At 24.5% G+C, this 16,469-nt stretch overlaps 1 protein-coding gene across 1 annotated transcript; it reads left to right on the plus strand.

Moving 5' to 3' along the window:
* The first annotated feature begins 25 nt into the window (after positions 1–25).
* On the plus strand, positions 26–16,073 carry LOC129985132 (diphthine--ammonia ligase-like). The gene is made up of 9 exons (XM_056095050.1): positions 26–233; positions 2,822–2,910; positions 3,726–3,910; positions 5,452–5,525; positions 7,925–8,043; positions 10,647–10,711; positions 10,831–10,922; positions 11,435–11,528; positions 12,926–16,073. Exons 1-9 carry the CDS (start codon positions 211–213, stop codon positions 12,929–12,931), a joined length of 747 nt encoding a protein of 248 aa, XP_055951025.1. The 5' UTR covers positions 26–210; the 3' UTR covers positions 12,932–16,073.
* The last annotated feature ends 396 nt before the right edge of the window (positions 16,074–16,469 follow it).

Below are 16,469 nucleotides of genomic sequence, written 5' to 3' on the forward strand. Positions count from 1 at the left end.
TGTTATTTTGCGAACTGAACTGAATTGCTGTTCTGTTTTTGTTAGCAACAAAAAGTTTGAAGAATAATGTAAATAGAACTTTTACAAGGGAAAAGAAAGCTGATATCTTTAAGCATACATTGGAAGCATTATTAATTTTCATGATCAAAATTTGTATCAAGCCAAAAGTTTTATTTATTTGAAATTTTTTTGTTTTTTTAATTTTTGAAAATGAAGGTTGTTGCTTTAATCAGGTTTGTGAATTTATAAAGCGACTACTTTACACAATAACTTATTTTCTGATATAAGTTATCAAAATGTTTTTCAAATTTTCTAGTCATGTCTCGTTTGCATGTAGGATATTATGACATTAAACAAATACGAGTGATATAAAGTACGTCCTTAAGTGTACAATTTGTCAGCTAATAAGAATTAAATTAAATATTTAATGGCAATTTTGGAAGTGGAAGTTGCTTCATAATACAAATTAGTAAATATATTTTATGCTAGCAAAGTTAGTTGTTTGATTTAATAATTCTTAAACCATTTGATCAGGTTACAAAAAGTGTTTAGTTTATTTTCAATTTTATGAATTTGTTAGTAAAATGCATACACTATTTTGAATTCTTATGATACTTAAAACAATTTTAAATAAATGATGTTTTTTATAACTTGATACAAAAAAATGAATAATATAAAAATCAATTTGCTTTTAAAATTGAAACAATATACGTACATGCATATTGCTCAAAATATGAGCTCTGTCTATTTGATATCATAGTGAAATAATATACAAGATTCATGAAAAGCATGCATGTATATATAGTAGCTGAATCCAAATGTTTCTGTTCATGAAACACCAGAGATTATAAAAATTGTAGTATCAAACTATTTATAACTTTCCTATGGGTGCACAATATTTGGATTTTATACCTAGTTTTTTTCTTCTAATTCATACTATATAATTGTCATATTTCCAATTGTAATCAGTGTCTAGTGACTGAGTATAAATATTTTCTAATTTTTAATTAAGTTTAAATGCATTTTAAATAAACAGTTTAATTAGGTTAGCAAAACTATGTATTAATTAGGTTAGCAAAACTATGTATATTCTACTTTATAGAATAATTTAGAATTTTATATTTGCAAATATTTTAGTTTTTCCACTTTTGAGGAATTTATATTTATAAGAAAATGCTAAACATTTTAAATTAACATATGCTTTGTAAAAATATTGTTACAATCACACCATATCTATACTACTTTTAAAGATGAGTGCATGTATGTGTGTTGGTTCTCTATAGACCAGACCATTTGATATACAGCTGCCAAATTTAGTACATGTATACTTTTTAGTTTGGATAATTTTTTTTTAATGGAATGATTAAAAAAAAAATGCCAGTTAAAATTTTAATAAAAATTATGCAGAATGTTGGCAGTTTTCCAGGATAACTTCTAAAAATTTTATTGTACAAAAATAAATTTTACTCTTTTTCAAAATTTAAAAAATTGTCTTTTTATTGATTCTAATATAATAGTTGTGCAAAATTTAGGTAGTTTTTTTTTTTTTTTAATGATTTTTTTTTTTTTTTTTTTTTTTGTATGTGTGTCTAAATTCCAACAGTGGATTACATTGTAGCCTTGTAGTTCAAACTATTTTTGTTATTTCATTAAGCATCTGGTCATCACATAATTTTATAATTTTCTTCCATTCTTGAAAGTTAAGGAAGAAGGATTCTGTTAAATATCTAAGTAGTTTTCAGTCTGAATAAAAAAGTGAAATTATGATATCAGTAAATAAATTTACCAAAGAACAAGGCATAATAATGCTGTGATATTAAGGAACTAATATGTATAAGAAAAAATTTCATATTTATAATAAATAAGACACATGCAAGACTATTAAAATAACACAGATTTAATGCCTAACAATTTGATGGAATCATACACATGAAGTTTTATCCAAACAATTTGTTTAAAAACAAAATAATTAATATTCCTCGAAAATAATCTGGTTGCCTGAGGTAACTAGCATTAAATAAAAATGTTTTGAAACTCCAATTATATTATATCAATATAATGATATTGTATTTTCTACTATTTCTCTATTGTATGCAAATGTAGGATATAGTATTTTTTCTTACATGATTTCTAATTCTTTTAATTTTGGAATCTATAATTTATTTCTTCGAATTATTAAAATGCATGGTGTGAAAGTAGACAAAATGTAATTCAATAATATCATAGTCAGCCATAGACAGACATTGACAATATGTTCAGAATTTCATAAGTGTGTACTAAATATATGGACAATCATTTATTTGCATAAAGCCTATGACAGTTCCCTTTGTCATTTCCTTATGGAGAATTCTACTGTCCTAACTCATCATATTGATCACTTTTTCATTATCATCCTCCTTTTCTTCCTTATAATTATATCCTAAGCTTTGTTATCAAAGAATGGCTGTAAGGTGTTGTTTAGTTTGTTATATTTCCTGAACAGAAATTATATTTCTGGTCACATTATGTTTATCATTCACAATTTATAAAACACTAGTTTTTGCTTTTCTTGAATTTAATGTAAATACTAATTTAATTTCTGTTTTTTTAATGTGCTTATTGCTGGGACTTAATTAGCAAATTTTGCAACGAGAAAGTCAAATAAAAATTAAAACTCTTTATTGATATCTCACTCTGGAAAAAAAATCAATAACCAGTGAAATATTGTAGCATAGACTATTTTTAAAATGTAGACTAGATTCAATGAATAATTATAAATTAATTGAAAATTCTAAATATTTTTTTCTGTTGTTTCAATAGTTTTTATTTTCTACTTTTATAGTGGGGGTAAAGACAGCTGTTACAATATGATGCAGTGTGCTGCTCAAGGACATGAAATAGTTGCTCTGGCAAATTTGAAGCCTAAAGAAGGTAGTTGCTTTTCATTTTCATTAAAACTGCAACTTTCATACAGAAAAAAAAAAAATGAAATGATTTAAAGCTCAAATTTGTTGTAAAAATGCATGTTAAGACACAGTAATAACCAATTTGTTAAGTAATTATTTCAGCTTTTCTTAAAAATTAGCAACAAAAGAAAGCCTTAAAATTTCTATATCCTAAAGTTTTTTTTTAATGAATTATAGTAAATTTTCTTAGTTGTCTATTGAGATTCCAGAAAATATTATTATTTAAGAAAGTAAACAAGGAAAGTTAATCTTTTATAAGATCATTTTTTTCTAGTAGTAAGATATAAAAATATTGTGAGATTGATTTAAGGAAACTGATTCATTTTTACTATATAAATTAATGTTGATTTGTTAATTAATAAATTTATTAACTTCAAACAACAAGCAAAGTAGCAAATTAACTTCATTTTGTTTAACATATGAAATTGAAGCATCTGGAATTTTATTTTATTGAAAAAATTAGGCGAAAACCTGTAAATTAAATTACAAAGTTTCTGAATTTGGTTTATTTCCCAGGATTTTGAAAAGAATTAAAAAGTATCTAGTAAGAAATATTGATCATTATTTAGGTTCTAATTTTTGACTATGCATTGAATATTTTGATTAATATAATACTATTAAATATATTAAATGCTTTATCTTGTTTCTTAAGATATTGTTTCCTATTTTGCTATTGACCTTTTTTCCAAATTATTTCTATGCAATTAAAAAACAATATTGTTCACAAAAAATGAATAAATATTTAAATAATAATTTAAATTTCCTTCCATGTTTATTTAGATGAGATGGACAGTTACATGTACCAAAGTGTTGGTCACAATGCTGTAGAGTATTATGCTTCTGCTATGGATTTGCCAATGTTTCAACAAAGTATTGAAGGCAAACCTATCAATCAAGATTTTGGTTATCAACCTACAGAAGGAGATGAAGTGGAGGATTTATATAAATTACTGAAAAAAGTGAAGGTTGTTGAAAAAAATTATAGACATTTTCAATAACTCTTATAATTTATTGAGAATATTTGTTTTTGACTCCTTAAAGATTTTCATAGAATCCTTCATATGTTTTATTAAAATTTGTTATGTCTTTGACATTTTTTTAACTATATATTTAACTATGAGCAAATATATATATATGTACTAAATTACATATCATTGCTTGTTTTTTAAAAATTTATTATTTTATAAAGAAATATATTTACGCATACAAATTTATCTTTATAATCTACAACCAGTTTTTAAAACATTACATTTATAAATATTTTAATTATAAGCATAGTTATTCTTATATTCATTAGTTTATGGAAGATAAAATATACTATCTCTCAATTCATAAAGAGTAATGTTATTTTAGTTGAAAAATATAAAGTTCTTGGTCCAATCTCAAAACCTGGGATCAGCTCAACTAAACTGATCATTTTATAAGGTTATTTGGCAGTAGGATATAGTTTATGAAATGTAAAATACTAGAAATAAGAATTAGAATAAGAATTAGATGATAAAAGTTAACTAGAAAATATTCTCATCAAGAAATATGAAAAATTGTTTAACAAAGTAATTTTATTGTATTATATAATTAAAAATTTCTTAAAAGCTTTCAGATAATCAGACATTCAAATAATGCAGAATATATTTTTAATATGGAAAAAAATGATGCATTCTTTTAAAGTGAAAAGATTTAAATCAATGTTTTTTAAATATAAGAAAAATATTTAAAAATTGAAAATTTTAAATCAAAAACTATTTTGATAAATAAATATCATTATAATAAATAACAGAATCATTGCCATTTTGGATATAATATTATGTATTTACATAATAGCGGGTAATTTAAGGTATTTAAAACACATAAATTTGAAAAAAAATCAACTGGAATAATAATATGGATTTAATATATTAAGATTTGTTATTTGATTAAGATACAAATATATGAAACATCTTTGATATTTCTGTTTTTGTCACAGATTGGCCAGTACTGACGTTTGTGTCATAAGGATGATTAATCAATTTATCAATAATGAGATTTCTATTTGCAAAAAAAAAAAAAAAAAAAAAAAAAAAAAAGAAAGAAAGAAAAAGATTTGCTATGCTAATAAAAGATTTAGTTAAACTCTTTGTTTTCATATGCTTTAGACTGACTGATCAAAACTGGATTATCTAATCTTTTTCTTAAATTAAAAAAAAATAAATATTATTGACTATTGTTATTATTTAAAAATATACTTCAAATCCATTTTCCCTTTTATGCTTTATTTTTATGAAAATAAAACTTATTTTATTGCCCTATCCTTCTTATTTTTGCTTTGACTCATGAACCACATAGATAATTTTTCTAGCTAGAATTCATTAAAAGAATTGAATACCCCCCCCCATACCTTTTCTTTTAATGGAGATAATTTTTTTACTTCTTTATAATTTTACATTTTCAAAAAATTATTCCATTTCATTGTTAACAAAGTGTTATTATTTACACTGTAATTTATTAAATTTATTTCTTTTACCTTAAGGATTCAGTAGAAGTTCAGGGAGTATCAGTGGGAGCCATATTTTCAGACTACCAGAGACTTAGAGTTGAAAATGTGCAAGTATTATTTTACATTTTTCAATTAATGCAAAAGCTATTTTTCATTTGTTAATTTCTTTATAAATTCAACTGAGAACTTAATTGTATTGCATCTTAAATTACATTTCTATTCATATGCTCTGAATTTAGCATTTTCTAATTTATACACACTAAAGAATATTTTTATGCCTTTCTTGTATACTAGTGTATTTATATGTCAGTTTAATGCTTCTAATATAATTGCAATTTATTATTTTTATTTATTTTAAAAGGCCTGTATACTTGAGTTTATTAAAATTCAAATCAAGTATCATTTAAATTTTGGAACATTATTCTAACAACAATCCTAATTTATTACTTTTTGCATATTTTATATTATGTAGTTTTATGATTCTAAATAAATATTGTATGACTTAAACATGCTATTTTCAATGATTAAGTAATATTTAAATTATATTAAAAAAGTTTTGTCATTAAAAAATATTAGTTTAAAATTATTTTTAAATTTCCTTATATTGGAAAAACTGAAACCAGTTTTCTTGAAATAACTTACATTTAAATCTTTGTTATTTTAGAGTATCAAAAGTTGCTATTAAACCGCTTACATAGAAATTAAATTAAAATCAATAAAAATATTGTTACTTATCTGTGATGCTGCTTCCTAGCATTGTTGGTTTAATCACTGGAAAAACCGTTTTACGACCAGCTCTGTTGGATGCTGATTGGATGCCAAATCAGTGATCTCTGGTCTGGGCAATGAATTTGCCGACTTTGACGCGAAAAATAGATATTACTAGAAACTTACAGAATTTTAACAATCCAGCCGATATGAACCGAGATACGCTTAATTGGTCCAGAACATTCTCAGCCCACTCCGGGAACTATAAAAGGCCAGTAGTCTCAAGTTGAAATTAATTGTGTAAATAGTTTACTGCGAATAGTTGGATCAGTCCAGTGAAGAGCTCAAGAGATTGCTGAATTGAGCTTTGGGTCAAGTCCTGATGTTTATTGTGAAATCAGTATCGAGTCGTGTCTGGAGCACTGAGTTGTGTTGTAGTGAGTCGGCAGTTGGATGCAGCTAAAGGGAGGAGAAGTACAAACATTTTGAGAGATTGTAGAGTGAAGCTATGCAGACTCCCACCTTCTGCTGAATTCTGTTAGGCCACTTTGTGTGCTGTGGTTGTTTTTACTACCGATTACTACTTGTAGATTATTGTTTGTTGTAGTGTACTGTTGTGTTTTTCCTGTTTCGCTCAGCTGTATATTTGTCGTCTTCGTGTTAATAAAAGTTGCCATCTGTTTATTTCATCAACTGACAAATCAGAAAAGAACCCTGATGGGAGTATTTCCATAACAATATGTAGTTTTTTGAAATTTGATATTTCCCCATTTATGATACAAATATTATGGAAATTGTTCAGGGGTAAATAGTGAAGAAAGTCAACATATTAAATAATGGAGAATAGTGCTTTGTTTCTCAAAAAAAAAAAAAAATACAAGGCACTGGTAAAAAAAAATTGAAATTTAAGCTCATTTGCACACAAAACATTTGTAGAAATTCAGAACACAAGTAGACAGAATGTAGTAATAGTAGTACTTATTGAGTAGTGAGAAAACTTGTTCAGTGGTCCTAAAAGAGAATTAACAGTCTTGTGTGTACTACTGTTTATAAAATCCGTTATGGCAGGATATGTAATTTTCTTAACGGATTTCATATCTTGACTCCTCATAGAAATATAATTAAAAATCTAGTATTTTCTGTAACTTTCAAATTTGTCACTAAGGCTGAGGAATCTTTGACTTAGCATCCATTAAGAATATCTGCAAATCTTTCTTCCTTGCTTTGCAATTAAAAGTGCAGGGGGGAAAATGGATAGATTTGTAACAATATAGATCGCTAATTATCCAAATCACTTTGAGGGGGGGAAATAGAATATCTACCAATAAAATCTTCTGAATAAAGTGACAAAAGGCAATGAAATAATTGACTCTGATCGACATATTCAAGCTGTGATATTTCAGTACAAAATATAAGTATGCAAAATATAATCAACAATTTTTATAATCATTGCTTTCATATGTTATAAGCAAGTTTCTTTTTTTTTTCCTAAAAAATAATCTTCTTTTAATGAATTGTCCAATTATACAAATATTTGATTATCTGGATTAGATCTAGATTCAGTTAATCTATGTAATTGAAGTTCTACTATGTACATTTTCTCTGTTTTATTAAATTTTACTGGCATCCATGTTCATTTATTTTTTGTTAATCTTATTATTTAATTTTTTTTTTTTTTTTTTTTTTTTTTTTTTGCGGACTGATTCATTTTTTTTTTTGCTGAATAAATTTTATAAACATGTTTTCAAAAATAGCAATCAAGAATTTTCATTTTCATTTTTTTTTTCATTATTTATAGGTGTGAACGTTTAGGTTTGCAAGTTTTAGCATATTTGTGGCATAGAGATCAAGATGAATTACTTCAAGAAATGATTGATAATAAAATCCATGCTATTATCATCAAAGTTGCAGCTTTAGGTATGATATTTTAAAATGATAATAAATTTCTTTATAATTTATTTGATATTTAGGAATAATATTAATGTTATTTTTCAAAACTTTTGTAATTAGCATTGTAATGAAGGAGAAAGTGAAAAGAAAATATAAGTGTTTTAAACTTCATTCTCAAATATGGGAAAGAGCATGAAGTCTAATTATTAGTGCATTAAATTCACTTTTACATACCAAATATGAGAGTAATAACAACAGCAACGAAAATATTGCTTTGCTTCTGGTGAGATTTAAAATTTCTTTGACATTGTCTGGGATTATACAAATTACAGATTGCATTTAATTAAAAAAATTAGATTAATATTTTTAAGTAGTATTTTCTTTAGTTAGATTTTCTGATAAATTTATCAAACTTTATATGCAATCCCTAACAATCTATTAATATGTAATTAGCATTTTGACTAGTTGTGTGTTATAGTTGTAAAAAATGTTTGAGTGATTTAAGCTTTTTTTTTAAAGATGTTGGCTACTAATTATTTTGAATTTAATGTCATATTTTAAAGTTATTTATTTTCTGTTGAAAGTAGCTATGATTATTTTTATGTAATTGGTATTTCTTTTTTATTACATTAGCAATCAAAATCATCTTGAAAAGAAAATGATTTTCTATCCAAAGAGTATATGTTCTTTGAAAAAATTATTCTTTAAACAATCCAGTTTTCAATGAAACATCAAACATTTTGTTGTGAAAATTAATTTAACAATGCATGGTATAAGTTACTCTCTTAAAAAATGTCTGCAATTTTTAACAGATGTATTTTAACAGTGAAAAATTTTATAAAATAGCATTTTATTCAAACAAAAGCAATACAATAGTCCACTGCAATAAATTATGAAGCTATTACTTTTTGAGTGAAAAATATTTTGTATGCTATGTTAGCAGATTTTTTAAAAGTTTTTATGATATTTTTAAAAATTCTCATTGATGCAAATATTTAATGATAATTTATCTAATTTGTCACATCATTAAATTTCCCAAACTCAGGAAGTTCCATAAAAAGAGTATTGGATTCAGAATTAACATGTTTAAATTTGCCAATTTATTTGAATTAGATGAATTACTGATAAAAATTTTATAATTGAAGATACAATACATAATATCTTTACATTAAATTGAAAGATAATTTATCATTTTATTTAATTCTGTAAAGAATTAGTGAAATTTCAACATTTTTTTAAAACTTTTTAATTTAAAGAAAGACGACTAGATAAAATTTCATATTTACAAAAGTGTCAATGGAATTATGAGGATAAGATTAATCAAATGTTTGATTTTAGTGTTCTGTTATTAACTAAAGTTTAATTATTAAGAATTTATTTCAGTTTTAAAAAATGAAATAATTGCAATGATTTTAGAAAGTTTTTAAGACTAATAGAAAACATGAACAAAAAAAAAAAAAAAAAAAAAAAAATAAGAAACTCATATCAAATTCTGTAATTATTTTTCAATTATTTTCTTAATGTGCCATTTATTTCCAATTTAAATGTGGATCTTTTTTAATTTTGCATTTTTTTTTTAAATTTCATCCTTCTGTCAGACAATTGAATAAATATAATTTCTATCGGAGAAAAGAGGTTATATTGACATGTCTAAGAATTGGTCATACCAATTCATTATTATTTGTTTTCTAAACAAATCTCAAATGATTTAAGACATTAATTTTTTTTTTCAAAATGTGTTAAAATAAAAGTCAAAAAATGCTGAAAAAACTACTTGAAAGTCAAGGGATTCTTTTTATACCTTTAGTAAATATACTGTGATATATGAATTTTTTTTAATGTTTTTGTTTATTTGCCTCTACTAATAATAAAAATGAAAGCAGTGTTGTGTGTATGTGTCTGTGTGTATGTTGGCCGTTTGATTTAGAGGTAACACACTTGGTATATATATACTTTGAAGCCTGGAAATGTGTGCTTTGGAGATTTTTTTTTTTTTTTGAAATTTTTATTAGAACTTTAATTAAAACTTAAGCAAAATTTTGTTATTTTCCCGTGATAACTTCTGAAAATATTATTGCACAAAAACGAATTTCAGAATTAAAAAAAAAAAAAAAAACCTATTTTAATGATACCAATTCAATAGTTGTACAAATGTTTCCTACATTCTAGCAATTTTAAAAAATATTTTAATAATAAACTGTTAAAAATAAATAAACCGTTTTCATTGGTTCATCAAAAATTTTATCTCGTGATTTTCTTCGTTTGTTGATAGTTAAAGAAGAAGGATTCTGTTTAATATTTGTGTAATTTATAAGACAAATAAAAGAATGAAATTGCAACATTGCAAAATTTAGAAGATAGATGAACTGGATATTTATTAATGGCACTATGATATTTTGGCACTATTTCCATTGGAAAGGTTCTTTACACAATAAGTAAAATTTGAATAAAGCAATTAAAATAACATGGCATTAATGTCAAAAAATTTGGTGGAATTATGGATATAAAGTTATATCTAAATGATTTTCTGAAATCAAATTTAGTCAATATTCCCAACTAACAAGGTCCTAGCCACAGGAGACTTGTATTGTAATAAATATATATATTAAGTTATTTTCTATTTTGTTTAGGTTTGGATCCAAAAATTCACTTGGGAATGACATTGGAAGAAATACAACCACATATGCGTGCCATGGTATGTGTTATGTTTTTGTGATTCCCCCTCCCCCCATAAAATAAAGATCTTACTTTAAAAAATTTCATTTTCTCTTGAAAACGTTCATGTCTTACTTCTAAATTTTAATTTATTCCTAGCATCAAAAATTTGGTCTTAATATTTGTGGAGAAGGAGGAGAATTTGAAACTTTCACTCTAAACTGTCCTTTATTCAAGAAAAAACTTATTGTGTAAGTTTTATTGATGCATTTTATAGAATGACTGACTAACAATTAATCATTATTTAAATCAAAAATAAATTATTAGATATGCATATTTTATTATTTAAGTGTGAATAAAATGAACATATATCGATATTTAATATTTTTATTTATTAGAAATATTGAAACTTTAAAGGATGTTAGCTTTTTCTCTTCATTTTAAATAATAGATTATAAAATAATTAAAAGTTCTATGAATTATTAATAATTATACATTTATTTATATTATAATTCTAATTTACACAATTATTTTTTATATTATGGGATTTAGAATACATTTTATTTAACTGCTTTTTCTATTGATTGGAATATTAGTCTCCTTAATCTCATGAAGCTTAATGTAATATTTATTTTATTTAAATAGTTTTTTTTAATCATTTTTGTTATAAGTTGAAATTTTTGTTTGCTAATTTTTTTTTATCAAAGAGCACAAATTTCATAAAATTTTGAGAAATGTTTTAAAAAAGGTCTTAAATTTTTAGGTTAGAAAAAGAAATTGTTATTCACTCCAATGATGCCTTTGCACCTGTTGGATACTTAATATTGAAAAAAATAGCCCTTTCTGACAAGAATATGGTAATTATTATTGATTTTGTTATTTTCTCTTAAGTTTTCATTATTATTAATGCATTCATATTTTTGAATTAGTCATAATAATCAAAATAGTGTATCTCGCAATATTAAATTTCTTTCAAATCCTTGTAAATAAAAGAATAAAATCTGGCAAAATCATTAATAACATTTTTTTTTATACTATTGAAATGGAAAAGAAAGCTTTTGGGCAGAAAATTCATCATATCTGCTACTAATATGTACAGAAAAAAAAAAGTAACAAATGGCGAACTTAGAACTACATTAATGTTAATAGAAATATTGCAACTTTAGAGTATTTTTTTATAGTAAAATATACTCTGTATAATATATCTGAATTTGAAACATAGATAAATTGTTGTTTATGCATCTTGATTATTGCTAATTTTTATAATAGTGCATTTCCTGTATAGAGATTTAAAAACATTTATTTGTTATGCATTATTAGATATTATAATATTCTACCCTAATTGTATAGTAACTGCCTGTGACAATCAGCTGATTTGTCAAGAGATTTGGTTTTGTTTAGATTCATTTAAATCTTCTTTTTATATTTATGGTTCCCTCAATTAGATATATATTTTTTTTTTTATCTTACTTCACATTAAATGTTTAAACCATGTTTTTTAATAGCTATATACCATACACTTAATTAGTATACATCAACCCAAATGAAATTAAATTACAAGATATCTCATTGGTATGTGATAATGTACTGTTCCTGTCTCTTAGCATCCCAACTCACATCACCCTATATGGTACTGTAATATCACTTCTTATTTCTTATGTAAAATGGAAAGTTGATTCCAACATTAAAATGGAGTTCCTCATTTTATTTGTATTATATGAACAAGTCTGATTTCATATTTGCTGGCTTGAAATTGAAGAGTGAAAAAAATTGAATAAAATATAGCCCCTGAGCATATGGAATTACATTCTTAATGAAGGAATTTGTTGATAAATTCCATAAAAAATTATTTTTACAAATCTGTAATACTTGGCAATTACTTGCAGTTGCTTGAAATTCTGCAAGAATTGCATTGGTATAATTATAAAGATTTTTTTTTTTCATTTTAAGATGATGCAAAAATCTTTCTTGTATGATAATATATCTTATAGTTATAGACGAAAAAAATGTCAATTTTTTTGTTAATTTCTCTTAATTAATTATATGTGTGATAAATTTGGTTGTGCTAGATCCAACAGTTGGTATTATTGTGTCAGTAGACAAACTCACACTCATTTGCTTGTATTATTAAATGATTATTATTTCAGCTTTCATTTGTAATTTTTGCTGCTGTATATTGTTGCAAATTTAGCTAATGTGCATATATTTTTTGGTGTTATTCGTCATGAAACTGATCACTTTTCTTTCTATTTAGGAATGATGAAATAATCTGAAGAAACACAAATGAAAGGAAGGATCTTTTCAAGAAGAATCATATGATAGAAAATGATGTAAATAAATGAAAAACGTTTACTGTGATACTATGAAAATGCTTTGTGTGTTTTCATTTAGCAGTTATATTTGTTTTGATGAAGGGAGTATGATTAATATACAAATAGTATCATTAGAAGTTTTAGAAGTCTAAGAAGAGCATGGTAAGTCCTCTTCTAAAAGCATCAGATTTTATTAACTATTCAACTGACGATTAACATTTTATTTTTGCTGAAAGCAAAATATCATGTTTGTACTAAGCAAGTAATTGCATTAATATTTTAAAACTATTTTGCTTTTAATAACTCTTCTTTTAATACTGAACTACGAATTATTTTCATGATCTTAGCATAGATACTTTGTAGTACTTTGGTTTTACAGACCCCAAATATCGCATATATTTTAGCTAATTATTGTTGTATAATTCAAATTTCAAAAAAAAAAAATATATTTGTAATTTTAAGTTTTCTTTCAGATAATTAAAAAAAAAAAAAGGAGGTGGCCCATGAATAGGCATAGGAGATGAATGAAATCTGAAATTTCACTTATAAACATAATTTAGTTTTTCAATATTTATTAAATGAGAGAGTATTAGATATTAATTCTTTGATTTGTTTTGTTTTATGTTTTGGCTGATTTCTCTTTAAACGACTTTTAAAAAATCTTAAAAGCAGATTCAAGGCATTGATATCCATATTTTTAGTGCTGTATGTTAAAAATAATACTTGTGTAATTTTACTGAATGGAAGTAAAAATTGATGAAATTTGTTATTATCTATTTTTATATTTGCTTTCAAAATTCTGAAATGTTTGCTTATATAATTTGCGTTTGCCATTTTAAAAAAATGTGCGCATACTTTGATATATGTGGGAGATTTTAACTATTTCAGGCATTTTTTAAAAAATTTGTTTTAGAGGGGAAAATATTGGTGTTAGAAAGTTTATACACATCATATGATTTTATTTTAATGTAATTTGGAAAAAATTTTGTTTAAAATGATCTCTACTTAATTATGATGTTTTATTTTCTAAAAATAGTAAATTGTGTATGAGTTCATAAGTGATAAACTGCTATATGCAGTTGTACATATGCAAGAAAATGAATTTGTTCATATAGCTATTGAGTTTATTAATCGACAGACTTTATTTTAAAATTTCTATCAGATAAAAGCAAACATGAATATATTTACTCATTCACGCTTTAATATGGCAAAAAAGATTCCAAAGAATATGAAAAATTATATACATTTTTATCATACAAGAAGTTTACAATTCCAATATATTTAATATAGGAGTTTTTCTTTCATATGGAAGAAGCTTATTTTGAATAAATGCTAACTGTGGTAGATTAATTTTAGGAATTAGATGTATAACATTTTTAACATTGTCTTCCATATGTTTTCAAAGAGACTTATGATTAGGCTATTTATAATTTATTGATGGGCAAGGTTTTATTTCATTTTTATTACTTTTTAGTAAGGTTAGTTGAGTGATTTTATATTTACATACTAAGAAATAGAATTTATTATTTTTTTTATGGATAATTTTAGCTTTTTTAGAAGTTTTATACATGCCAGTTTTTTAAATCTTTTTTTTTTAGATAAAAAGTATGCTTATATTTGCCTATGTTTTAAATGTTGTAATGAATTGTTTCCTTCCTTCGAATATTTGTGGATGTTTCCAATCTAAACTTTATTTATTTTTGTAAATAAATATGTGCCTTCTTTTTTATGAATCATTTTTTGTTGTATCCAATTGGGATGTATTGTAAAGATCATTAAACACACAAAGAATTTTCTTCATTAATGCCTTAATATTGATCATCATTGTTATTTAAACATTATTTTTTGCTGTTGTCAGTAAGTGATTTAGAAAATCTGTCTTGCACTTCAATGATCGTCAGTAAATAAAACAGGTTTTTAAAATTTATTATTGTGTATGGTCGTCGCCGATATTTGTGTAAATATCCACCAATACTTTTCTACTTTCTTATGTTTATAAATCGCCATGTTTGACTTTGTGGACACGTACAATTTTACTCATAGTTAAAGAGTTAAAAGAAGAGAGGAAGGAACATTAGGTATTTTAAGATAATACAGCTTAAAGTTGCTTATCAATTTGACTTTCATAAGCAATACTATGTTTTAATAAAGTATATATTTAATAAGTATGAAGTTATGTTAAATAAGTATAATCTTTCTGTCACTTGGTTACCCTGACTGCTATTAATAATATTATTTATTTTTTTAATTTTAAAATGAATTTTATGCAAATAATTTCTTAAAATAAAAATGACATATTTATTTCTTTATGCCCTTTGGTTTTATTGCCAATCAATCGAGATATATTGCTAAAATGATTGCATTATGTATAATGGAGTTTGATGGTCTTAATGTAATCTGAAAATCACCAAGTAAACTTGAGGACCGTAAAAATAAACAAGTATCCGTTTATCCTTATTACACATATTACATGTATATGTTACTGAAAATGTTTTCCTCCTAATTTAGTCTGCTTAGTTCGGAAGAGAAGATTTCTATTTTTTTAAAAATGAGTTTTACAATTTGAAAATTAAAATTTTAATTATGCATATGTAAGTAGATTCCTCCCCCCCCCCTCTTCCATCTTATAATCAGAAAACTAGATTAGAAAATTAGATTTCATGCTGATGGTAAAATTGCACACATTCCAACATTTATAACATTTTTTATGAATATGCATATAAAGTGATTACTTATCACACATTTTATATAAAAAAAGGAAAATATTAATTATTCATGATATGGAAAATATGAATCTACAGCCATGTGTTATACTTTGGCTTACCTAGTAACTAAGTAGTATTGAAAATGACTGCATTTCATTAACATACAATTGATTCAGAAGATTTTAAAAAGTGTTGGGGTATTGTTTATTTTTTAGAATTCCCAGGTTCACTTGGTGGTTTTCTGTTTATACAAAGTTCACAAAGCTCTTTTATACATATTGCAGTCGTCATAGTGATATGTATTAGTTGCTTGATGATAGAACCCGGGGGAGTTAACAATAAATAATTACCAATGGGGCTAAATGTGTAGTAAATATTAGATATACTGAACATTTTACATTTTTTGTATGAATATAAGCATATTAAACTTAAATGCTAATAAAGATTTTTTTTAAAAAAATTCTAGCAGAATTTTACTTAATACTCTCATTTTTTCACTTTGTTACCCTGTCTATGATATTATTTAGTATTTTAAATGCTTTTTATTGTCATTCGAACCCTTACTTAATTTCGCTTCCTATATTAGAAAATATTTTATAAAATGAATTTAATTCTCCAATTTTGGGAGAAATTTTGATGGTAGTAATTATTTACAAAACTGATTTTCGAAAAATGTCCATGATAGTAGGAGTTTTATTGCTTATCATTGATAAATTTTTTCCCCTTTCAATCATTACATTGATAAATACTTTCAAACATGGGAGAAAAAAATTGCATTCAA

Source organism: Argiope bruennichi, chromosome 9 (genome assembly GCF_947563725.1).
Source record: "Argiope bruennichi chromosome 9, qqArgBrue1.1, whole genome shotgun sequence".
NCBI classification, from domain to species: Eukaryota; Metazoa; Arthropoda; class Arachnida; order Araneae; family Araneidae; genus Argiope; species Argiope bruennichi.